At 32.7% G+C, this 27,987-nt stretch overlaps 3 protein-coding genes across 5 annotated transcripts; 1 reads left to right on the forward strand and 2 right to left on the reverse strand.

Moving 5' to 3' along the window:
- The first annotated feature begins 4,264 nt into the window (after positions 1–4,264).
- Positions 4,265–7,323, forward strand: LOC105771581 (cation/H(+) antiporter 15). The gene is made up of 3 exons (XM_012593017.2): positions 4,265–4,498; positions 4,616–5,617; positions 6,082–7,323. Exons 1-3 carry the CDS (start codon positions 4,265–4,267, stop codon positions 7,315–7,317), a joined length of 2,472 nt encoding a protein of 823 aa, XP_012448471.1. The 3' UTR covers positions 7,318–7,323.
- Positions 7,324–9,690: 2,367 nt separating this feature from the next.
- LOC105774008 (uncharacterized) lies at positions 9,691–14,134 on the reverse strand. 3 transcript variants are annotated; one of them, XM_012596287.2, is made up of 9 exons: positions 13,787–14,134; positions 12,282–12,476; positions 11,900–11,976; positions 11,212–11,265; positions 10,737–10,997; positions 10,589–10,651; positions 10,373–10,441; positions 10,240–10,285; positions 9,691–10,027 (listed from the first exon to the last, which is right to left on the reverse strand). In XM_012596287.2, the coding sequence occupies exons 1-9, from the start codon at positions 13,818–13,820 to the stop codon at positions 9,966–9,968; spliced, it is 861 nt and encodes a 286-aa protein (XP_012451741.1). In that variant the 5' UTR covers positions 13,821–14,134; the 3' UTR covers positions 9,691–9,965. The 3 variants fall into 3 exon arrangements, with proteins under 3 accessions (XP_012451741.1, XP_052488724.1, XP_012451740.1); XM_052632764.1 differs by having other exon boundaries at positions 12,270–12,452; positions 13,787–14,133; XM_012596286.2 differs by having other exon boundaries at positions 12,270–12,476; positions 13,787–14,132.
- A 3,276-nt stretch (positions 14,135–17,410) lies between these two features.
- LOC105774699 (uncharacterized) lies at positions 17,411–19,395 on the reverse strand. Its single transcript, XM_012597260.2, has 2 exons — positions 18,345–19,395; positions 17,411–18,187 (listed from the first exon to the last, which is right to left on the reverse strand). The coding sequence occupies exons 1-2, from the start codon at positions 19,199–19,201 to the stop codon at positions 17,548–17,550; spliced, it is 1,497 nt and encodes a 498-aa protein (XP_012452714.1). The 5' UTR covers positions 19,202–19,395; the 3' UTR covers positions 17,411–17,547.
- Between the last annotated feature and the right edge of the window lie 8,592 nt (positions 19,396–27,987).

Genomic DNA, 27,987 nt, shown 5'->3' on the forward strand with positions numbered 1-27,987 from the left:
ATTTTGAAATGATCAACAAATTTTAATGTAACTTTAATGGCTACAATATCTCACAAATTCCTCTATTATAGAGATCATATTAAATTTTTATTCTTATTTGCAATTTAACTCTAAATAATAATAAAATCGATTATAAAAGCAACTCTAATAAAAACTAAATGATACCTTTAAATAGTAAAATGTGAATTCTGTTAAAATTTGGTCTTATTACAAGAATTAAATTGATCTTTTTAATAGTAAAAATGGTAGTTTAATAAAATCCCTATAATAAAATTAGCTGCTAAATACTTTGGCTAATTTACCAAAAAAAGCCTATTTTTTTAAAAAATTACGGAAATGGGCCGGTTTTTTAATTATTTACCGGAATGGACCATTTTTCGCGAAATCGCGTCCACGTCGGTAGCGATGTCGAGTGCGTGACGAGGACATCGCGTCCACGTCGGTAGCGACTGCCGACGTTGACGCGATGTCCCATCACGCACCATGACATCGCTACCGACGTGGACGCGATTTTGACGCTGATACTCCGTTTGGGTTTTTTGGCTTTTAGGGTTTAGGGTGCAGGCTTTTTAGGGGTTAGGGGTCCGAAAATTTTTTTTCGAGTTGACGTATCTGGTCAAATAGTGGGAAATCGCTTCTACCAGGATGCTATTTGAGAAGAAATTGTGAAATCGTGGCCTCGTGGACGCGATTTCGCTACAGTGGTCATGTAAGAAATAATTTTTTTGACGTTTTCTTAGCAAATAGTATAAAATCGCTGATACCAGGATGCTATATGAGAAGAAATTGTGAAATCGCGCCCTTGTGGACGCGATTTCGCTACAATTGGTCATGTAGGAAATAATTTTTTAACTAAATTAGGTTAGGGTTTTTAACTAAATTAGGTTAGGGTTAAGGTTAGGGTTTTTAATTAAATTAAATTAGGTTAGGGTTTTTAACTAAATTAGGTTAGGGTTTTTAATTAAATTAAATTAGGTTAGGGTTTTTAATTAAATTAAACTAGGTTAGGGTTTTTAATTAGGTTAAGTTAGGGTTTTAATTAAAATAGGTTAGGTTAGGGTTTTTAATTAAGTTAAATTAGGTTAGGGTTAGGGTTTTAATTAAATTAAATTAGGTTAGGGTTTTTAACTAAATTAGGTTAGGGTTTTAATCAAATAATGTCAAAATAACTCGGAAAAATTTCTATGTGTATTACATCGTCATAAACTTCTATTTCATTACATCAAATGATAAATTTTAACACGGTAATCAATGTCTATGACCGGGGGATTCGGTTCCACATGGCGGCCGTCGACCGTTACGCGCTGGATTCCTCCTTTCTCTAGCTTCCGGCGTAGTTGTTCTTCCTCGGGTGGTGATTGTTGTTCTTCCGATTCGGCATCTGCTTGTCGGACTTGGGACGATGATCCACCTTCAAAGAATAGTGTATGTGGAGGTGTTTGCATCATGAACGGCGACGGAGTTTGAAAGCCATGCGTTGCTGGCAATTGGTAAAAAGGAGAGCTCCCCGACGGCCCCCCTTGCGACCCCTCCTGCGCAGATGGCCTAGCTATTGGTAGTCCGCTCGGCATTACAGGAAATGGAGCTGATCCGGGCATTTGGCTCCAACCTGCCATAGGATTCGGAAAAGGATACATGTATGGGTTAGGGTACATATAAGGGCTAGGAAACATACCTGGCATCATAGGGAAAGGCGATTGCGTGGGTATCATCTGTTGAATTGCTGCGTCAGGTGACTGCGTCGGTGCTCTCGTTGGGGACGGTGATTGCATGGCCGCTGATGATGAGCCGGGTGAATGTCTAGGCCTCGTTGATGGGCTGCCCTGGTACTCTTCTCCCCTTTGATTTAAAGGCCCGCACCTTTCCCTTCCGACACGTATTTGCCGTTGCCTCTCCTCTGGAGTAAGTAGATACGGCTTCCCATGGATCCTAAACCATGGCATGTATTCTGGAACGTACGCTATTTTCGTGTACTCTGACCAGTATCTAGGCCAATCCGTACCTAATAGCCGAAGGTCGATTTTGTGGTGCTCGTCAAACACCTCAGGGTCCGGAGGAATCGGTTGTCTACATCCAAACTGTCGTAGGACTCTGTCTATCTAGTGGGGCTCCACGGTTGCATAGTTGATCAACACCACTTTCACGTGCCAAGCGTTCGGATTTTGTAAAAACTCTTCCGGGATTACTGCCCGGATTGCCGGATCCTCGTATGGTGTCCATTGAAACTACATGAACATGATGGAAATATTACTTATATACATAATACTAAATAGTAAATACTAAATATCAATCCACTAGCGAATGTATGGAAATATCTATTTGCAATAATACTTACTTCTGCTTCCGACTGTTGGTCCAATAGAAGCCGATTATCTTCAAGTTCAGATGGTAATCCACGATAACTCGCCGGATGGTTCCACCTAATTAAATAAATTTTTAGCATACTTTTATTCTTACAAAATCTACATAACAATTTCAAAATGTAATATAAAATTACCTCGTTACGAGTGGGAATGTATATGGATGGTTCATTCGAGGACGTAGAAATGGAAAGCGAAACCATGCCTATGATTGTAGTAGTGACAGGCATCCTCCGATTTTTGCTCTCCTCAGTTTGGTCGCCTTGCACATCTCCCGATATAATGTTGCCAAGACGGCTGACCCCCAACTAAATTCACCGGCTGCTCTAAAATCAACGAGTTTTAGCAGCCACCTTAGATGTACACGGCTCCGTGACGTGTTGGCCATGAGATAGCCTCCAATTGTTTGAAGAATGTATGATCGAGCATATCGTATTCTTTCAATTTCGGTTGAATTTTCATTCAGATCGGGGAAGGTGGCACGTAACCAGCCCATCTCCACCTTACCTCCATCCATTTTATCCGGAACGACGCCCAAAAGCTCGTAGCACACCGCCTCTCAATTGCTAGATTGGCGGACTGGCCATCCTGGGTGCCCGCCCAAGCAATCCCAAATGCAGATGGACATCTTCTAGAGTGATAGTGCACTCTCCACATGGAAGATGAAATGTGTGCGTCTCGGTCTCCACCTCTCGATCAACGACTGATCGGTTTGGCTCCAACTTGCATCCCTACCCTACGTCGCCACGTGCCAAAATCCCGCTTCCGCAGTAGTTCTCTACTAACGGTGATGGAGGAGCATGCATATTCGAATATTGCATTCCAATACCCGATCTTTAGCCTTTTATAACAAAAATAATTTAATAAATATCTAAAATACATAAATAAAAATATCTTAAATAAAATTTAAAATTTAAATTTAATACTTACCATGTTCATTTGCTCCACCGATATGTGATTCTTATCAAGACGAATCAATGATCCGCCATTGTTGAAAATATTAAAATTTTAAAATTATTTTTAAAAAAATTAAAAATTTTAAAATTTGCTTAAAATAATGAAATTTAATGGAAAAAGAAATTTAATATGGATTTGGAGATTTTTTGAAGGAAATTGAGAGGATTTTGGAAGGAATTTGAGAGTTTGAGAGAATTTTGGAAGGAATTTGAGAGAATTTTTGAACGGAATTGAGAGAATTTTTGAAGGAAATTGATATTGAATTTATTTGTGAAAATAAAAGGGGTGGGGGGTTTATATAGTAAAAAAAAAATTGACCGTTGGGGGGGGCAACGGTCAAAAAATTGACCGTTGAGCCTTTGTTCTTGCAGCGTCCACATCGCGTCACGTCGGTAGCGACTGGCGGCGTGGAAGGAAATCGCTTCCTCAAGGACGCGATTTCCTTCCACGTCAGCAGGTCGCGCTGACGTGGACGCGATGTCCTGTCACGTACCCTGACATCGCTCTGACGTGGACGCGATTTCGCGGAAAATGGTCCATTCCGGTAAATAATTAAAAAACCGGCCCATTTCCGTAATTTTTTTTAAAAAATGGGCTTTTTTTGGTAAATTAGCCAAATACTTTTTCCAAATTTAATCACCATTAAGATATTTTTTAAAATAAAAAAGGATAAATGATCAGAGGGAGAGAAGTGATTAAAAGGGCTATTTTCACCTTATGTTGAACTATGGTTGAATAATTAGAAGAGATGTGTGATGGATTATGTTGAGCGAAAACCATTGATTTTAGTGACCTAGCTTGAAGGACAACCTCCAAATCAAAATTGTGGAATTCCAAAAAAAGAGGCTCACCATCCACTCTTACTTTTTGTACCTTTAGATTCTTGCTGCTTAGTTCCTATTTCTTTCTTCCATCGGATTCCTTGATCGAGAAGCAGTAATTGAACCATGGAAGGGGGATTAACTCATGATGCAATCAAGATTGGTAAAAACGTGACCATTCTTTGCATAAACAACTCATTTAAGAAAATCCCAGCAAAGAGTATATGGCTCAGTGGTAACCCTCTCGTCAGCCCCACCACTCTTCTCATGTTTCAGCTCTCTAGCATTTCAACGGTCTCACTTCTCATCAATGTTTGTTTCAAGCCTTTAGGACAATCATCCTTGGTCTCGCAGATTTTTGTATGTTATTTTTCTTTTCGATTCTAACATTAAGTTACTTAAATGTATCATATACTTATTTACTTACATTTATAATTAACATCAGGTTCTAAACACTTGTGTTAACCAAAAACCCAGGGTGGAATGATATTTGGCCCATCAATTCTTGGCCACAGCCAAGACGTAGCAGACACCGTTTTCCCGATCCATAGCCGAGCTATAATGGATGTGTTCTCAGGATTCGGCATCATGTTCTTCTTCTTCGAAGTTGGAGTAAAGATTGACCCGTACCTGATGGTGTGTCCGGGACGAATGGCTGCAGTTATAGGCGCTTCGGCTCTCATCATTACGACGGGTCTTTCAATTGGACTTGCTGTTTTCTTAAAGACGTCCGTCACCATGAGTACCTCCCTCCAGAACTCGTTGATACTTGTAGCAGCATCTCAGTCTTTAACAGCTTTCCCTGTAATTTCTACACTGCTAGACGAGCTCAAGATTATAAACACTGATGTCGGTCGGATTGCTCTCTCTTCCTCCATGTTTTCCTTTTTAATCGGTTTTTCGACGACTTCGATTCTTTTCTCCATCAAACAAGCCAGTTCCCATCATATTTACAGTTTTCTACCGCCCTTTCTTTCCGTAGTTGCATTTGTAGCCACCAACTTTTTAATTCTTCGTCCCAAGTTAAAGAAGATGTTTACTCAAGCAATGGGTCCAAAATGTATTGATGAGAAGACCATAGCATTTATATTCATCCTAGTCATGGTGTCGGCATTCATTAGCGAGGTAATCGGGCAGCATTACATCTTCGGACCATTACTTTTAGGCCTGGCTGTGCCTGATGGACCGCCTTTAGGCGCAGCTATATCGTCCAAGCTAGCTTCTCTCGGGTTAGCCTTTTTCTATCCAGCCTACTGCGCTGTCACCGGCCTGCAAACAAATGTCTTCGACGTCGATTTAGAAACTTACTACATTATCGGGATCATCATCATCTTTACTTTCGTGGTCAAGCTTATAGCAGTGATATTACCAGCTCTCTGCTTTAATTTGCCCATCAAAGAAGCAGTTGTGCTTGCACTGATTCTAAACGCAAGAGGCATTGTTGAACTTACTTTCGTCAATCTTTGGAAGGACGGCAAGGTTCGTTATAGACCCTTAGTTTTTCACTACTTAATGATTTTAACATCCTTTAAATTAACCTAAAGCCTAGGGGTGTGCAAATTTCAGCTAAAACCGAATAAATTCGGTTAACCCACCGAATTCGGTTAATCGGTTGGTTAACCGAATTAATTCGGTCGAGGTCGGTTAACTGAATTAACAGAATTTAATAAATAATTTTATAATATATAAGTATTCGATCGGTTCGGTTAATTTTTTGGAAATATAAATTAATCGGTCGGTTAATTTTTTATATGTTTTATACTTGTTTTAACCAAAAATAAAAAATATATAAATTTCGGTTAACCGACCGAATTAACTGAAAAAGTTCGGTTCGATTAACGGTTAAGAGTTTAAAAGGGTCGGTTAATGGTAATTTGAGTTGGTTGACCGGTCGGTTAACCGATTGAACACTCCTACTAAAACTTCCGTTTTTTCGATTGCAGCAAATCGGGAATCAATCATTTACGCTGGTAACGGTCTCGGTATTGGTAGTGACCGCGATTATAACTCCATTGGTACGAATGTTGTATGATCCGGAGAAGCAATGTGTTTCAGAAAAGAGAAGTACCATCCATCATTCCAACAGTAGTTTAGAGTTTCGTATCCTGGTTTGCATTCATAACCCTGAAAATATCCCAACAATGATGAACATCCTTGAAGTAACCCATGCCAGTGAAATGAACCCCGTTGCGGTCACAGCTATGGTCCTAATTGAACTTATGGGGAGATCAACCCCGGTCCTCGTACGGACTGACAAGTATCGCGGAGAAACGCCATTGTTGGCAGACCAAGTACTCAATTCCCTGATCCAGTACGAGGCACGCAATGAAGGCTGCACCACTGCTCAATCATACACATCAATGTCACAATTTCAGACAATGCACGATGATATCTGTCGTATAGCAATCGACAAGCGTGCCAACATATTGATCCTGCCTTTCCACAAGAAATGGGCTATAAGTGGGAAGATCGAGTCCACCAGTAGTCCCATACAAAACTTGAACATCAATGTCCTAAACAAGGCACCATGTTCTGTTGGAATCCTTATAGACAGGGGAATCCTAACTGGATTCACGTCGGTCCGGACATCCCAGTTGAAATTCCACGTCGCCGTCCTCTTCCTAAGCGGGTCCGATGACTTGGAAGCGCTAGCTTACAGCTTCCGAATGGGGAAACATGAACGCGTTCATCTAACCATCATCCGTTTACTCGTTTCCGGAGACGAAAACTCGAAAGACATAAAGTTCGACAACAATGTGATCCATGAATATCGACAAGCTAACAAGGAAAATGATCGTATTACGTATGAAGAAAGGGTATTGACAGATGGGTTATGCTTATCTTCGTATATGAGTTCAAACCTAGAACACTATAATTTGATTTTAGTAGGGAAAACCCACCAAGATTCACCACTGCTCCAAGGACTTGGAGAGTGGAACGAGTGCCCGGAGCTTGGGGTGATGGGCGACATGCTTGCTTCGCCATATTTGAAGACCAAAGCGTCGGTGTTAGTGATTCAGCAACATAAGTTACGAGGGAATCTGCTGAGCAAAAACATGAGATTTCTAAGGAGTAAAAGTAGTTCAATTTATCCAGAATTGCCCACCAAAATTATCTGTCAGGGAGTCAAGACTGATTCCTTTTATATTTCAGTCGATGGATCTCGTCATTCTTATTAGATACTTTCTCACACACACACATGGAAAACGTTGCATTTATGTATTTATTTGTTGTTGTTTTTTAATTTGTTAGGGTTTAGTAATTTGAGCTAATAGCTGAGTCTGACAGCTTAGCATTTTAATATGCCATTCTTCGAATGTCCGATGTATGTACATAGCTTGTTTTGATGAACTGTGGAATTAAAATTAAATTGTAGGACTTTCTGGTAATTCAACTACATCAACCTCCAGCTTCTACAAATTCCTCCATTTTTTATTTTATTTTATTTTATCGGTCTGCTAAGCTAATAAAAGAAAATAAGTCTCATGTAGATTCTTATTTAATATTGCGGATACTGAGAACCAAGCTGGTTACATGATGGATAATAGTTGGACAATAGTGATGATTAATGGTTCAAGGAAAAAGAAATTGAAAGGAAAAACGAAGTAAGCCTCGTTATTGGAAGTTGCCCATAAATCTATTTTAATTCAAAAAATAGCGACGAGGTTAGAGAGACATCACGATGGAGGTTGAAGAAGCTTGAGTTGTGGGTAAGCAGTTATATCTTAATGTAGTCGAGTAGAATAAAAGGTAATTGCAGAACTAGAAAATATTATATTCACAGAAGTAGCATTTTTCACAAGTGAGATGAAAATATAACAAGTTTCGAGATTAATCTTACTTTTTTATAAGTTTAAGTCCCAAGAAGACTTTTCTATATATTTGACTTGTGTGTCGGTGGGCGTTTGACTTGTCTACTAGTCAATATAAGTAGGGGTGAACATTCGATCGAATCGAATCGAGTCGAAAATTTTCGAGTTAATCGAGTTTTCGAATCTCATTTTATCATCCTAACTTTATTTGAAGTTTTCTCGAATCGAGTTGAGTGAGATGGAATTCGAATCGAATCGAATCGAATATATTTGTTCGAGTTAAATTTAAAAAAACAATTTTGGGTCCTTGTAACCATTGTCACCCATCGTAATAAAATTTGTCCACATTAATCAAATTTTTTATTAACTTTCATCATTTCATAATTTATTTATTGATTTTTTATATATTGATTAGCTTCTTTGCTTGCTTAGTTGTTTCAATTATCTTGATTCTTGTCACTATAGTTGTTTCAATTATCTTGATTCTTGTCACTATGTATTTTAGAATTAAAAATATATTAAATGTAAAAATATGATTTTTAATAAAAGTTATTTTAAAAATAAAATGTGAAATTAATACCAATATAAAATTTTAACACGAATATTTTATGGCATAATTAATAATTCAATTTTAATATAAATATTCAATATGACTAAACAATTCAATAATATAAATAATATAAAATGTGAAATTTAATTTAATAATATAAATAGTAGATATAAATAAAATTATTACTATTTATGTTTAGTGATTTTTTGGATAATTTTGATTTTTATTTGAGAGTAAAGGGTGAGAAGTAAAAGTTTAGGGAAAAATAAAAGTTTTGAGAAATAAAAGTTTGAGGAAAGTAAATAGGGGAGTAAAATTTTGGAGGAAAATATTAAAAAATTTTGAAGGGGAGGTTTGGGATAAATGGGAGGTGGGATGGGAAGGAATAAAAGTTTTAGGGAAAGTGGGAGGAGTAAAAATTTTGGGGGAAAATAAAAGGTTTTGAGGGTTTTGGGGAGTAAAATTTTGAGAAAAAATAAATGGGAGAGTAAAATTTTGGTGAGAAATGGATTTTGGGTAGATTGGGGAGTTGGGAGGGGAGGGGAGGGGAGTAAAAGTTTTGGGGAGAAAGTGGGAAGGAGTAAAAGTTTTGAGGGAAAAGTAAAAAGGTTTGGGAGTTTGGGTAAAAATGTAAAATATTATAGTTTGATATTCGAATTATTCGAGTTATTCGAATTCAAAAACTCAACTCTATTCGAACTCGAAATTCGAAAAAAAAATTCGAGTTGATTCGAATAACTCGATTCGTTTAACTCGAAATTCAAATTTTTTTTCGATTTTTTCGAGTCGAATCGAGTTTTGCTCACCCCTAAATGGAAGAAGCATTTTTCGTTCTTGTTGAGGAGTTTCCTTTAGACACAGGTGTCTTACAATTTGTTTGATCTTCTTGTTCCAACAAAAATATTACTCAACTTTTGATTAGTTTTACCCTAATAAATTTTTATGAAAAAAAGTTAAAGCTTCGTTAAAATAGTTTTCAATTATATTGTAAACATTACATAATTTATGTCATTTAAAAATTAAATATATAATCTTATAGAATAAACATAACAGAAATATGTTTAATTGTTCATATTTAAGAAATTTTAAAAATAAAAATAAAAACATATAATACACGTGAATGAATCTGAACAGGCTTCAATTATCCATTTATAAACATGGTGAGGCCTAAACATAATTTAAAGCATATATTTTGGTTCAAACCAGACTCAGATAAGGCTTCTCTCATCATTGCAACAATGTCTGAAAGCTTAGTATACAAAAATGATAATAATAGAGTTTAACTGATACAATTGATAAGCCTATGCTGGATCTTAAACAATTATTCCATAATTTCCTGGGAATTTAACTGACTGGCAACATCGATTACAAGTATCACCAGCTACATCAACATTGTGCCTGCTGGCATCAAAATACAGAACAAATGCAAGGATGTGAGGAGAAAACCATAGATACGCTGGAGAGATCAATTGATGGGATGGAAAGATGGCAAGACTGCAATAAGAGCGTCTCCATAACCAACGCCATCTGTGCAACGCAAGCAGCCGAAACAAAGGCAATAGATCACATGTCCGTCTTGTTTTAGACTCAAGAATAAAACCATTTGTCACAATTGTCCGGGTTTAGTTTTAGCCATTTTGGCATTGCATCAAACAAAAGCGCTGTAAACATTTTATAAAGAGAGACGAATCTACACATTAAGATATACAAATAAATATGAAATGCAGATAATGTTATACCTCCATCATCGAAGAGGAGCTTTAAGACTTCTCCAGCTACATCCGACTGTTTGACGAATCAATAACTCAGTCACACACCATTAAACATTTTAGAAAAACTATTAACTAACAAATGAAAATACTTTTAATTCACCTTAACAGGAAGTTCGATACCAAATTGATCCAAGAATCCTATTACTTGTCCTTCTTTGATCAAATCACCCTGTAAGTATTTTTTTTATTGCAATTTATGAGGATCAAGAAAATCTGGCCGAAGTTACATGATCATAACATAACAAAACAAGAGCTTCCACGCTATTTGTTTTCGAAGGATGTTTTACAAGACAACAATTCAGAAAGAAAATAATACCTCTCTGCAGATGGGAGGCTGCTTCTTTCCTTTAACTGTTCTACCCCTTCTGAATGTGCCAACCTGCAGTAAAGTGAAGGTCATTACAGTATTCCACATGAGAAGAAAAATATAACATAACCCTTACACTTGATAGAAGAAAACATACAATGGGAGATGGTATGAGAACATAGTTATTAGATTCAGAAGCTTCCAAGGCAGCTAACTTGGATGACTTCCCGACATTGATATTTTTGAATGGGGTAACCTTCTCTGCAGCGGGTTTCGGTGGTGAAGGAGGTGGAGTAGCAGCAACTGATTCATTCATTGGTACAGTTGGGATTGGTGGAGCTGTTGTAGGCGAAATGTTGGACAATGGAGCTTTTGTGGCACCAACATTGCGCTTCAAATGCATTTCAAACTCTCCAATCTAGCAAAATGAAACAGATAACTAATTAGAAAAATACTGTAGGATGCTGCATTCCATTCATTCAATGATCAACATGAAAGTTATTATCACTTGTGATTTTCTCATAAGCACTGAGACATAGCTTTACAGAAAATTTTCAGGTTAAACATTGAGTTGTGACTGAGTTTAGCAGAAGCATGCAAGTCTATCACACAACAAAAGAAAAGGAAGCAACCTTCATTTTCAGCTCAGCAACCTCAGTCTCATCGCATACCTCCAGTACCAATGCCTGACAGTTTAAGGAACTAAAATGTTAATTATCTAGCAAATTATAATCAAAATAAAGATTTTTTTTCTTTGATCAATATGTTAGGGGCAAAAGCTATAGAGAATGATGATAACCATATGAAAAATAAGTCAAAAGAAAGACTTAACAAGATGAAAACAATCATAAACTTGGTAGAAACCACACGACAGCAACTTAAAGATAGATATAAGTAATCCCAATACATAAAATTACTAGATTAGTAGATTTTGTAAGGTGCATGAAGTATTGCCTGAAAGGCGGGTGTTTTTATTCATGCTTAAAATATAGAATAATCAATCAGTATTGTTTTAAAAATAATTTGTTAAACTCTGCCATATCCCCAACAAGAGAATAAAGGTCAAAACATACCAGTACTAATACTAATTTTTGGCTCCAAATGAGGCAGGTACAAATTATTATGCCGAAGCTATACTATATCAATCAAGTTGTTTGGAAAGAATAGAAACACGATTAACCAAATTAAAACATAAATGGATTTCTGAAAAGGGTAAATAGTTATCAATAATCTTTTTGCACCAATAACTCTTATTATAGAAATGTGAGAAATGACAAGCAAGAATAGAAAAGACGGTCAATTTGAACATTTTATAATCACCTCAAATCCTTTTGGAAAAGTTGCAGTCGGTGAAGTTTTCTTCTCCAATGAGCCTTTTTTGGAGCTATCAGAAGGAACTGTGGAAACAATAGTTATTAAATCTTATGATGCAAAACAGACAAATTCCCCAGGGTGTAATGTACTCACATAACAGAAGACTTTAAAAACTATTTTGCTTTTGCTATTCAAAACAAAGTGATTTTGCTTTCTGCTACCAGTATAAATCAAACATGTCTGAGGAGAAGAAGAGCTTGAACACAACAGTAGCAGTTCCATGATTCAATTTGCAGTTGAACTATAATTAACAAATTTTATGCAAACAAGGAAACCATCAAGTGAAAATTTTCATCCTCCGTTGATATTAACTCACCATTAGACTTGCCTGTTACAGTAGCTTCAGGTGTCTTCACGCATGATATTAGAGTTACATTTTGTTTTTTTGGAAAACGGTTCTTCTCGCCAAATATCAAGCCTGAGAGACATGATTTTCTTGAAGCGGGCCAGCCGCCAGAATACATACAAACAGTACCAGGCCTTTCGAGTGAGCAAGTTGCTTGTGAAACAGCACATACAGAATCTAAAAGTTAAGAACAGCATACAGGCTTCAATGGCAAATAAAACCATATATAAAAAAAATTATATTCATAAAATTACTTATAAGTCACAACCATACTTTGCTAATGTAAAGAAATTTAAAAACTACATGATAAGAAACGGTTGTCAACAAAGAACCAAATAAGTCAATAATATATCATATTATCAGTACGAGGATATCGCAATATCATAAAATTACTTTTAAGTCACAGCCATACTTTGCTAATGTAAAGAAATTTAAAAACTACATGATAAGAAACGGTTGTCAACAAAGAACCAAATAAGTCAATAATATATCATATTATCAGTACGAGGATATCACAATATCTTTAAGTAGAAGAAACCTAATTTGCAAATTATCTGAAAGTCAAAAACTCTAAAAGAACTAAGGAATAAACATTCCAACTGCTGAAACTGTAATGACCGGGTTTGTGGATGTCTCCCCTACATCACCACACGTAACGGGATTTAGTAGCCACACTGCGTATACTTACATAAAAGGTATCATCATTTCACCTACAACACAAGCCTTCATCCAAAGGTGCGCTTTTCTCAGTTCCAATTAAAGAACTCTTCTACATTTTTTGAAACTTAAACATTAGCAATAACCGGTCAATGATCGAGCTCCTTTCTAACTTCTCCAAACAAAATCTTCCAAAATTTTGGGGAAGAGGGTAGGGGGGGGGGGTTAGATTTTAGAATAGGATAATGTGCCAATCATATACTTCTATCTAAATAAGAAAACTGAAAAATAAGACATTTCTAAAATAACTTCCAAAATTAGCTTCCACACAAATTCCTAAAGATATCTTTTTTACTCCTTTTGGTTTGAGCATTGATTATTGTTGGAGGGACCTATCATGATCTGAAAAAATGGATAAAAAACTTCAACAAATAATATCAACAGTAAATACTCTATTTTTACGGAAATAAAGATTCAAATAGCTGGCTAACTTAACTTTCTCAATCGATATTAACAACAAAAATGAAAAAAAAAAACAGATTGATAATGATTGATGACAGGTTTCTGGAATTTTGTTTAGCTATTTTCTTATTTGTCAAGGTCGAACAAGCTCTATAATTTACACAAAATGGTCAAACAAAATAAAAGGGAAAAAAGGACACATTTACTAGATCCGAAACAGATAGAGGACACTAAAATCACCGATTGAAAGCATCTATTATCTGTAAACGATCTTATCCTTTCTTTTTCTCTATTCATTGTTCAATAAAACCAAACAAAAGCTGAAGCAAAAATAAATTTAAAATGAGAAAATGAGAGAAGAAAGTTACGGTGAAATGATCCGAGAACAGCGGAGGACTCCATTGGAAGAGGAAGAGATTTTTTTCAAATCGACAATCAGAAAGCGAGCTAGAGCTGGAGAAAAAAGAAATATAGAGGGAAAAACGGGGGGCAAAATCGAGAGGAATGAATGAATAAAGTTAGTTAGCTAAACAGTTGGTGAAAGAGTGTAATTTCAAGAGAGAGAGAAGAGCTTCGAAATGTCCGCCATTATCCTCAATTTCTCCGCCCAAAGCTGAAACCTCGCCGAACGGTGGCGGAATTATTTTTACCCACCTCTATCTTATTCTTTTCATTCTTTGGGGATATTATCTGCACTTTCATAAAAGGTTTAATATGGTGTATTTGAACCATCAATTCGTGTTTTATTATATTATTTATACTTTCATAATATATTTAATATGGTAGTTATACTTTAAAAATATCTAATGTGATACATAAAATGAGCTATCAATATGTGTTTTTATTATAAAACCTAATGTTAACACCGCTAGTGAATTGTTAAACTAGTAGATAAGAATTCTACACGTAAATTCTTTTTCTAAATAATAAAATTCACGTGGATAATATAGCATTAAATGAAAATTTAATTTATAAAAATAAATAAGTAAATGTATGAGTAATAAAAATGTAAATTAATATTAAATTTACATAAGCAAAAAGTCATATTCACAAAGTAAATGGTCTTATTCTTCAAAGAATTTTTATTTGAAATAATATTTTAATTAATTTTTATCCATGAAAGTATAGGTATTTTCATGTAAGTTTAATATTTATTTTTTATTAATTATATATGTATTTATTTTGTTTTATTTATTTTTGGTCGAAATTAAGGTGTCAACTATCGATAGATGTGATTAATCTCCTTGTCACCGGTGCTCTTCAAAAAAAGTAAACGATTAGCTATGAAATGTGCTCCATTCCCGTGGTCGAGGATCGAACCCTTGACCTTATGGTTAATTTTTTTATTTAATTTTGCACATAATGTTATATTATTCATGTGAACATGATGATTTGGGAAAAAAAATTACACGCGTCAAATTTGTACTTGTTGGTTTAGCAATTTGCTAACGTTGTTAACACAAGATACCATAACACATATTGATAGTTTAGGTACCCCATTGAATATTTTCAAAGTACAAGTACCTCATTGGATATTTTATTAAAGTACATGTACCATAGTACACCTATCACATTGGACATTTTCAAAATACAAATACCATAATTTTTGAAAGCACATGTACCAAATGTGACATTATCCCTTTATTTTTACTTGTGATTTTCATTTAAAATATTAAATTCTAGTCTTAACAAAAAATTATACCAAAACTATACCCTTTTCTCAAGTTGGTACCTAAACTTTTTTTGTCACAATTGGTACCAAACTATGCTCTCTTACCCAAATTATCTTAGTAGTTAAAAAATTTTGTTAACCAATCATTTTATGATTGGTGAAACTTTAAAATTAAAATTAAAATTAAAATTAAAATTAAAAGTTTTTAAATTTTTACACTCTCTCCCATAATTCTTTTTCCGCACTTTTTTAAAATGTTTTTATATTTTTTACCTAATTTTTTTCGGTATTTGAATTTCATGTTTTATCTGAAATTTTTCATTATAGAAGTTAATTAACTATTCTAGAAAAGAATTGGAGAAATTTATTTTATGAAAAATAATACTTTAGTCTTGAATTGATGTAAGAAATGAATCAAAATGATGTTTTAAAATACATTCATTAAGCATAGTTTAAAATACATTTTTTAACATGAATTTCTATTGATATTGACAACATTTTTGTGAAGACGAGACCATACTTTAAGCGTAAGGTTCTCTTAAATCATTCTTACCATTAACAATTAAAGTAAATCTCAACTCAAATAAAAAGTAAAATTTTAGCTTAATGTAATGTTTTGGGAATCGGATCGGTAATCGAATTGGTCAAACTATTAATTCCCGATTCATTGGCTTGACCGTCAATCTAATCGTTTCCCAAATAAAAAATATTTTTTGAAAAATGTAAGAAAAATATTAAACACAACCCAACTCTTAGGATTCATTTAATGTCGGACTTACATGTAATTTTCTTCTTATTTATACTTTTTTTAAATAAAAATGAGAGTACAACTATAACTTGACCAATTTACCAATAAATACCGCAAAGGAAATTACGTGTATAGGACAAATTTAAGAAAAATTACGGGAATAGGCCATTACAAAAAAAATTGGCTTTTTTTCCAATAACTATTTAATTAGCTTTTGCCCACCCCCAGACCATCAACAATTTTTTACTATAAAGCCCCGCCCCATTTCAATTTTTTTTCAATTCAATCTCAACTCTCTCCCACATTCTTAATTCTCTCTTAAATTCCTCTCAATACCCACTTAAATTCACTAGTTCTTTTTTCTCTTTCAATTTTATTTATTTATTTTTACTTAAATTATCTCAACATTTTCTTAAATTATTTTTTTTAATACAAATTATTCGGGTTTTTTTTTAAAATTGTCAATGACAAATTCTCTAATCCATCATTATAAGAACGACATTTCCGTCGATCAATCGCAAATGGTAAGAATATTTCTTATTATATTTTAATGTTGTATAATTTTATATTTTTTTGTTATATTTGAATTTAATATTTTGTATATAATTTTTCCTTGAATAGGCGGAAGATCGAATTTTGCAAACCAACATTCGTAGTCTACTCGCTCCTCCATCACCCTTAATTGAACCCTATTTGAGAGAAGCCGATTTTTTGCATATGGCCATTATAGGTAGAGAATGTAAGTTGGACCCGATACTCATAAGCGTATTGGTAGAAAGATGAAGACTGAGACACAATCTTTGTTGGACACAAGCATCTTGACACAACCCTCTTTCATTTTGACCTCAACAGAGAACTCCAAACCACCACAATCTTCTCCCTTACCACTGACAAAAAGGTCATCCTCTTCACTGTCTTGGGCGCTTTCATCCCCCCTATTCCTAAAATCATCTTGTGTTCATTGAAAAGTCGGGGGGAGCTCAAAGCTAAATGGGTTGACGCAATCATTTGTGTTTTGGTAAACAGCGCATTTGTGATGCGGATAAAAATTTATGGTGATGTTCATCGGGGGTTAATGGGTTCTTGGGGCTTGTGCTATTGGTAGAGTTGGGTTTAGGCAGGAAACTTAGAGTGTGCTTGATTGTATAGAAAAAATAGAGGGATGGAAGAAGAAAATTAGAAAAATAAATTTTGAATATAGAGAAGAAAAGAAAATAAGAGAGATAATTATTTTTATCCTGTTGAATTGTAAAATTTATTTTTCCACATTGAAATGATGAGAGAAAAAAATAGAGATGGTAATCTTTTATCCAACCGCATTAAAAAAAAAATAAAACACACATAATAAATTTTTTATTTAATCATGAGATGAGGTGTGATATGATGGTTGTTTGTAACAATCTTAAATAAATTTTATCTGGTAAAAGTATTATTTTATTTCAATATATAAACATCATTATAATTTAAAAATTATTAACTAAAAAAACACAAATTAATACAAAAACAACATAAACTATTGAAAGAGTTAAATTGTGTGATAATAAACTATTGAAAGAGACTGGTAGTAATATATACACAAATAAGCTTTTTAGTTTGTTAACAGTCACTTTGCCAGCAAAGAAGATTGCAATCCATAAAATGTAAATGTGAAGAATTTCAAATCTACAATATGTTATGCTTAATTAAACTAAATTTGGGATTCTAGTGAGCTAACAAATGTTGAGATGAAGGATTTCTCCGAATTCCAACCTCTTAGTTTCAGTATAAAATGTTCTATGCTTATTAGGCCAATATGTAACCCATATCCATCCTCTAATTTCCCATTCCATTGTCTTCCCCATAGCACTCTTGTCAACTTTCCACCAAATTCTTTCCCCATAATCATCCCCAGCAAAAATCACCCCTCCCTGCCTCGTGAAAGGCCTATAAACGCTCGAGTACCGATCTTTGAACCAAGCCTTGGGATTAATCAGAGACAACTTGGAAGGTCTCGACGACACCACTTCCCTTCCATCAATACTGTCATGGAGAAACCAATGCAATGTCCCGCTGTAGCCATCGACGGATTGCTCAAACTTCCATGGTTTCATGCTCACCGTTGTCGTCTCTCCCGCGGATACCTTGAGTCCCAAGAAAGTGTTTGGAGGATCAAATGAGGTCTCTATGCTTCTTTCTAACCCTATTTCTCTTGTCGGATTGTCAGTCGATTTGCTTACCGAGACACTTAATATGTTGCACTGGATTGTTGGGGTTAACTGCAACGATATTCGCGACGGGAAATGCTTGTCGTCCGCCCCTACTCCTCGTTCGTTCAGTAGAGTCTCGTTTACAAGCCGCTTTATATCACATCTGTTACACTCACACGCACACATGTATATAAGATGGTAAAACCGCATTGGATTTAATGGTATTAAAAAGGAAAACAATACTTTTGATGCAATGATAATCAAATCTCAATATATACAATGATGTGGAGGTCGATCCGGTCCAATTCAGATTTAGTTACCTTATGTTATCTATGTTCACCATCACATCGACCCACTTCTCTTGCACAATGACCTTATAATTAAATTGGATAACCCCTTCAAGCTGGTGGTAGTTAAGAGAGAAAAGCAGCCTCTCATCAGCACAAGGATTGCTTGAATTCACCAAATCCATGGCCATCACAGGACAATACAGTTGAACTTTCCAGAATCCAAACGTCGCAATCGCATACGAAAACAACGGCGATGGCGTCTTCATCATCAGCCCTCGGTGAATCGCTTGAATCTCAGCGATCCAATTAGTGATCGCGAGGTTCAAGGACCGCATCCATTGCTCCTCTAAGTTTGATCCCAAGAGTTTCATCAGCGATTTGGACGCCACCCTCGATTGACAACTAGTTAGCTGATTCTTCAAACTGTTGAGACAAGCTGACCGGAGATCAGCCGGAGCTTCGTATATGCAAATAAGAAGTGCAAGTGTTAGAAATGCGAGGTTGAAGATGTCTTTGAAACCCGAAATAGATTCGAGTTTCGGGAATCGAATCAAGGGGTTCTTCTTGTTTGAACCGTAGTTAAGAACATCTTTGATGACATTGATTGTGAGGCAAGAAATGGTTGCTTCATCAAATAATTTCGAGGATTTTGAGTTGATGGTTAAGGGTTTTGAAGCCCAAAGAGGAACGGGGAGATTGAAATCAGCAAATATGGAGATTGAAAGAGATGAGTTGTCCAGGTTTTTGGTAACGGAGAAGTTGAGTGATGGATGGGATGAAGTTGGTGAAGAACATATACAAATAGACATGGAACCTGCTCTCCATTGAGTAATTGGAGGAAGGCTTTGAATCCAGGTAAAAATATCAGGATTGCAGCAGGAAGCCATTAAAGAAGCTTGGGTTTGTTTTTATTTTATGAAGAATTCATGATATGGATGATCTTTTTATCGTAAAACCAAGATTCTTGAGGGGAAAGAAAGTCAAAAAAGAAGGGAACTAATCCATGGTTAGATTAGATGGAAGAATCTCTACTTTTGTATCGAGAAAGCAAACTCTTGTTGAAGTTGGATGAATTTTAGAAGAAATTTGTCACTTCAAGATTCCCTCCTATGTTTTTATATTAAATTTATTTGTACACTGAATTTTGCTAAAGTATGGTAGTTCTTAAGATATTTTTTAAAATGTGTTTGGATAATTACACCTAAGGTCATTAAATTATTAGTAAGTTTATATTTTAATCATCAAATTTTAAAAATTATTAAAAAAATTATTAAATTATTCAAAAATTTTCATTTAAGCTCTCATTCACTTTCTCTTCTACAATTCAGTTTTTTTTCCATAAAATAGCGAATCAAAATCCAAACAGTTTTCTTCTCTAATATCTGACATTGACTGTCAAATTGACTTCGATCTAAGATATATTCTTCTATTTGTCGATGTGCACTAATCTATCATACCGATGTTAAATCGTCACTTGGACATTACTAGCTAGACTTTAAAAAAAACAAACTTAATAGCCTAGTGACTTAAATAAAATATTTCAAATAGTTCAACGATTTAAATGAAAACATTCAAATAATTTAATGCTCATTTTATAACTTTTTAAAGTTGAGTAATCAAAATATAAATTTATTAAAAATTTAACGACTTGCAAATGTAGTTTACTCAATATGTTTTTTAGAGGTGGGATATTAATTTCCATAGCATGTGTTCCTATGTCTTTGAAACACCGAAAATACTTTGTTAAGATATATTTTTTGTGTGAATTTATAAAGTAATACACTTAGTATATTTGGAATTTAGTTTTCTTACTTTTACTTTTAGAAATATGGTCCTCAATTTTGGGATTTAAAAGTTTTAGTCCAGTTGTTATTATCATTAAAATTATTCTATTAAATTATTTGGAGTTGCATTTTGAATTTTAAAAAATATATTTAGTTGATTATTATGTAACAATAATATTGAAAATATTCATTATGATTTTTCTTAAAAGCACCCTTCGAAATTGTTACGATAAAATAATTTTTCCTATTAATGATGTTCTTGAGAAAAAATAGCGTTAGCATTTTGATTGAAATAGATAAAAATATTAACTATTTAAATTAACTAAAGACATTATAAAAGTAAAGGATTGAATTGCGTTAAAATTAAAGTATATAAATTAAATATCAAATTTTAGCATAGTTTAGGACCAAAAGTTTGTGAATATCTTATAATGTCAAAAAAGGATACAAACCTAAAATAAATGGGAAGCTACATGTCAAACCCTAAGACTCATAAAGTATTTAAATTATATATAACTACGTAATGTTCTAATCGAAAAGTGAGCGATATTAATTATTTGGACTAATTAATAATATTATAAAAATATAAAATTATATTATATTAAAAATTAAAGGGTAGAATTTAAATCTTCAATCTAAGTTTATTAAATGCAACAAAACTAATAAAGAAAAAACCAAGTACTTAGGGTCCTTTTGTTTAGGGTGAAAATGTTTTCCTTATTTTACGGTGTTTGTTTGGTGGAAAATGAATTCCTATAGGAAAACATTCTCCAAAACATGGGTAAATCATTTCACAATTTCCGGAAAACGTATTACCGATTTCTAAGCTGTAAGACATTTTCCATTCTCTTCTCTTCACTCTCATCGCAGTGGTTCTCCCTTCCTCTCTATTCATCAGCCTCCGCCTCTCCTCCTCATCTCTGTTCGTTGGCCTCACCTCATCATATCTGCCTCGTCATCTCTGTTGGTCGACCGTCGTCAAGTCTGTATTTTGAAGAAACCCTAAAAAATTAGCAGCCACAGTGCTATTAAGGTATATTACTATCTTCTTTCTTATTTATGCTCATGCTGGTTCTCTTCTAATGGCAGATTTGTAATGCATGCTGGTTCACCTCTTCTCGTTAGCTTGCTAAAAAAATTACAACCTCCTTCGTCACCTCTTCTCATGATTCATCGAAGGTAGATTTCTACTCACATTCTTGATTGCAAGCTCTAAGATTTAATTGTTAGGGGTTTCTGCATATTTGTATTAGTATTTTATTTTTTATTTTGTTCAGTTGCTGAGGTTCAACGAATGACGTAGGATTGAGATGTAAACTTGAGGAATTAAAGGATAAATTGGTAATTTTTGAGCTTAAATTGGCTTTACTGTGTTAAATGGAGCATTTCATCTGATGAAACTGGATTTTGTTGATTAGTCAAAAAAATGAAGAAACATTGAGGAATTTACTGAGATAATATTTTGTCTCACTTTTTTCTCGTTTGATTCAATCTTGGCTTGGATTTAAATTGGGGAATATTTTGAAAGTTACTATATTTGAGATGGATGGGAATATTATGTGGTGTAAGGGTAGCATACATACATACATACATACATACATACATACATACATACATACATACATACATACATACATACATACATACATACATACATACATACATACATACATACATACATACATACATACATACATACATACATACATACATACATACATACATACATACATACATACATACATACATACATACATACATACATACATACATACATACATACATACATACATACATACATACATACATACATACATACATACATACATACATACATACATACATACATACATACATACATACATACATACATACATACATACATACATACATACATACATACATACATACATACATACATACATACATACATACATACATACATACATACATACATACATACATACATACATACATACATACATACATACATACATACATACATACATACATACATACATACATACATACATACATACATACATACATACATACATACATACATACATACATACATACATACATACATACATACATACATACATACATACATACATACATACATACATACATACATACATACATACATACATACATACATACATACATACATACATACATACATACATACATACATACATACATACATACATACATACATACATACATACATACATACATACATACATACATACATACATACATACATACATACATACATACATACATACATACATACATACATACATACATACATACATACATACATACATACATACATACATACATACATACATACATACATACATACATACATACATACATACATACATACATACATACATACATACATACATACATACATACATACATACATACATACATACATACATACATACATACATACATACATACATACATACATACATACATACATACATACATACATACATACATACATACATACATACATACATACATACATACATACATACATACATACATACATACATACATACATACATACATACATACATACATACATACATACATACATACATACATACATACATACATACATACATACATACATACATACATACATACATACATACATACATACATACATACATACATACATACATACATACATACATACATACATACATACATACATACATACATACATACATACATACATACATACATACATACATACATACATACATACATACATACATACATACATACATACATACATACATACATACATACATACATACATACATACATACATACATACATACATACATACATACATACATACATACATACATACATACATACATACATACATACATACATACATACATACATACATACATACATACACATACATACATACATACATACATACATACATACATACATACATACATACATACATACATACATACATACATACATACATACATACATACATACATACATACATACATACATACATACATACATACATACATACATACATACATACATACATACATACATACATACATACATACATACATACATACATACATACATACATACATACATACATACATACATACATACATACATACACATACATACATACATACATACATACATACATACATACATACATACATACATACATACATACATACATACATACATACATACATACATACATACATACATACATACATACATACATACATACATACATACATACATACATACATACATACATACATACATACATACATACATACATACATACATACATACATACATACATACATACATACATACATACATACATACATACATACATACATACATACATACATACATACATACATACATACATACATACATACATACATACATACATACATACATACATACATACATACATACATACATACATACATACATACATACATACATACATACATACATACATACATACATACATACATACATACATACATACATACATACATACATACATACATACATACATACATACATACATACATACATACATACATACATACATACATACATACATACATACATACATACATACATACATACATACATACATACATACATACATACATACATACATACATACATACACATACATACATACATACATACATACATACATACATACATACATACATACATACATACATACATACATACATACATACATACATACATACATACATACATACATACATACATACATACATACATACATACATACATACATACATACATACATACATACATACATACATACATACATACATACATACATACATACATACATACATACATACATACATACATACATACATACATACATACATACATACATACATACATACATACATACATACATACATACATACATACATACATACATACATACATACATACATACATACATACATACATACATACATACATACATACATACATACATACATACATACATACATACATACATACATACATACATACATACATACATACATACATACATACATACATACATACATACATACATACATACATACATACATACATACATACATACATACATACATACATACATACATACATACATACATACATACATACATACATACATACATACATACATACATACATACATACATACATACATACATACATACATACATACATACATACATACATACATACATACATACATACATACATACATACATACATACATACATACATACATACATACATACATACATACATACATACATACATACATACATACATACATACATACATACATACATACATACATACATACATACATACATACATACATACATACATACATACATACATACACATACATACATACATACATACATACATACATACATACATACATACATACATACATACATACACATACATACATACATACATACATACATACATACATACATACATACATACATACATACATACATACATACATACATACATACATACATACATACATACATACATACATACATACATACATACATACATACATACATACATACATACATACATACATACATACATACATACATACATACATACATACATACATACATACATACATACATACATACATACATACATACATACATACATACATACATACATACATACATACATACATACATACATACATACATACATACATACATACATACATACATACATACATACATACATACATACATACATACATACATACATACATACATACATACATACATACATACATACATACATACATACATACATACATACATACATACATACATACATACATACATACATACATACATACATACATACATACATACATACATACATACATACATACATACATACATACATACATACATACATACATACATACATACATACATACATACATACATACATACATACATACATACATACATACATACATACATACATACATACATACATACATACATACATACATACATACATACATACATACATACATACATACATACATACATACATACATACATACATACATACATACATACATACATACATACATACATACATACATACATACATACATACATACATACATACATACATACATACATACATACATACATATGTTTTTCAGTTTTTTATTACAGTAATAATATGAGCCATGTATATGTATGTATATACTGTTGGGAGTTGGGACATATGTTCCAAATATAATAGACATGATAATTGAAGCAAGGAAAGTGAAGTTGAAGGCAATTATTCGTATCGTTGTGCCATGGTAAAAAATGCTAGGAACACAAGAGCAACGATTAGGGAATAATTCAAATGGGAATGCTTTCTTACCGACTACTATGATCCATAAGTATCATCCATTTGAGATCACATTGAGTTCAGCCAGTTAAGTAGTCTTGGTTCTCTTAAGTTATAATCTCAGTGAGATTGATATTTAATTTATTGATATATATTATATTTCCTTTTAGTCTGTTTCTCAGCTGGAGGTATAGTAAAATAAAAGGCAATGTTCTTCTGCTCGAGTTTGGTTATTTTGCTGAAATTTATTTGTTGGGCTAACTTTTTTGAACTATGATTCTATCTTAAGTCATAATGCATTAATGATATGGTTGTAAAAGGTTTTTCCACGCATAAACCCTAATTTCTAACTTCATCAATCTCTGATTCATGATTCTGATTCTGATTCTTATTTTGATATGTTTGTTTTATTAAATTTGTGCTGTAGAGATGGGCAAACAGCCTTAGTAGCAATTTTTGTTTTGATGCATGAAAGGTGATTTACATAAAGGAGTTATACAGTTTAGAAACTTATTTAAATAAAAGGTAAATTGAATTGGTGGTTCAATCATGATTTTACATTCATATGGGTTTTACAACTGAAAAAATGAACGTATTTATTGGAAGTTAGAGGTTAAACAACCGAAAAATTGACTATTCAATGTTTTGAAAAGAATCTAACCATGGCTCATGAATATCCATAAGCTCCAGTGACGTTGCATAGGGGTTATTTTTATTGATGAATATTTATCTGAAATGTTTTGTAGGATGTTTATCTACTAGGAAAATATATTTGTTGATGAATTTTCAGGCTATGAAATCTGAAGAAAGAAAGACCTTATTTAATTTTTATGGAGGGACCAAAATTGAGTTATAAAATTTTGCAAACATTATAATATAATTTTATTATTGTACTACTGTATAGCTTTTAAATTTTTATAAATTAAAGAATAATTTTTTTTTTCTATTTGTGAGGGAGGCAAAAATCCTTGACAGCCTCTGTCGCCATCTTTGTTTTTATGTATCTAACTTTTTAATAAAAAAATATACTTTATAATCAGTTCCATTGGGTTCCATTTTGATAGCTAAGTATATATGCCCAAGAATATGCAATCTTTAATTAAAAATATTGTGATTACGTGAGACCGAAAATAATTAAAATAATATATTTAAAAACTAATCTTGATATGATTAATATTTTAACGAACTAACCATTAAATTCATCAATATACTTGTACTTATCATGCATGTAAAATTTTAAATCGATCTAAAATATTGTATATATTAATATTTATTGAAATCTTGGTACAAAGAAAGTAGCTTAATTTCTCAAAAAATTATTAATGCAATTATAATTAGCTTGATATGTATGTATGCACTTTAGTCATGGTAACTTTTAGTCATATATGTGATCTTATGAAAATCTTGCATCTTTTTTGTAGTAATCAAATATTTGTGTGGCATTATTTTGTGTAGATGGATCGTAATCAAGATCAAAATGCAATTGTCGGAGTCGTGGCTTCAGTTTTAGTTTTTGGGGCTCTTTGGATTAAAAAATTAAAAACTAGGAAGGAAATTGCTTCTCACCCTCGTGTGAATCAAGATTATGAAAGAGTAAATTATATTAATAGTATTTTATATAGTGGTGACTAGCATTGTATTGATGTGATAAGGATGAGACCGATCGCCTTTTTTAATTTGTGTGATATTTTTAGTAGGAATAATTTGTTACAATCAACTAAATCTGTGAATATTAGGGAGCAAGTAGTTATATTTTTACATATAATTGGTCATAATGTAAGGTTTCGAGTAATTGGATCTAAAATCTGTGAATATTAGGGAGCAAGTAGTTATATTTTTACATATATCAACTGAGACAGTTCACCGTTACTTTAGGGTTGTATTGAGAGCTATTTTGAAATTGTATAAACTAGTTATTAAATTACCTGATGAGTCAACTCCTAGTGAAATAAAAAACAACCCAAGGTTTTATCTTTATTTTAAAGATTGTATTGGAGCATTAGATGGAACTCATGTTCGTGCGTCCGTTCCACTTAGCATTCAAGGAAGATTTCGTAGCCGTAAAGGGGGGACGACACAAAATGCATTTGCTGCCATTACATTTTATTTGAAATTTTCCTATGTTCTAGCTGGTTGGGAAGGTATATTATATATTTAATTTTAAATAAATCATTGCAATATATGTAAAAACAATTTAAAATATAAATTTATTAATATATGTAAAAACAGCTTTTCCGGAAAATATTTTCAGGAAATCTGCCAAACAACAGAAAAAATTTTACACAGATTCATCCAAACACCAGAAAAGTAAATCATTTCCAAAAAAGTAAATCATTTTTCAGAAATCATTTTTAGAAAACATTTTACTGGCAAACAAACGGAGAAAATGTGGGTGTGCC

The sequence above is a fragment of the Gossypium raimondii genome, chromosome 6 (assembly GCF_025698545.1).
Source record: "Gossypium raimondii isolate GPD5lz chromosome 6, ASM2569854v1, whole genome shotgun sequence".
Classification (NCBI taxonomy): Eukaryota; Viridiplantae; Streptophyta; class Magnoliopsida; order Malvales; family Malvaceae; genus Gossypium; species Gossypium raimondii.

What these genes read in the sequence shown, in the direction of transcription:
- LOC105771581 (XM_012593017.2), top strand. Translation starts at nt 4,265, where the DNA reads ATGGAAGGGGGATTAACTCATGATGCAATCAAGATTGGTAAAAACGTG. An exon ending in CCTTGGTCTCGCAGATTTTT is followed by an intron (nt 4,499 to 4,615) that starts GTATGTTATTTT and finishes CCAAAAACCCAG; the next exon opens with GGTGGAATGATATTTGGCCC. An exon ending in ATCTTTGGAAGGACGGCAAG is followed by an intron (nt 5,618 to 6,081) that starts GTTCGTTATAGA and finishes TTTCGATTGCAG; the next exon opens with CAAATCGGGAATCAATCATT.
- LOC105774699 (XM_012597260.2), bottom strand. Translation starts at nt 19,201, where the DNA reads ATGGCTTCCTGCTGCAATCCTGATATTTTTACCTGGATTCAAAGCCTT. An exon ending in GTGAACATAGATAACATAAG is followed by an intron (nt 18,188 to 18,344) that starts GTAACTAAATCT and finishes TGAGTGTAACAG; the next exon opens with ATGTGATATAAAGCGGCTTG.
- LOC105774008 (XM_012596286.2), bottom strand. Translation starts at nt 13,820, where the DNA reads ATGGAGTCCTCCGCTGTTCTCGGATCATTTCACC. An exon ending in TTCTCATACCATCTCCCATT is followed by an intron (nt 10,652 to 10,736) that starts GTATGTTTTCTT and finishes ACTTTACTGCAG; the next exon opens with GTTGGCACATTCAGAAGGGG. An exon ending in GTATCGAACTTCCTGTTAAG is followed by an intron (nt 10,286 to 10,372) that starts GTGAATTAAAAG and finishes TTCGTCAAACAG; the next exon opens with TCGGATGTAGCTGGAGAAGT.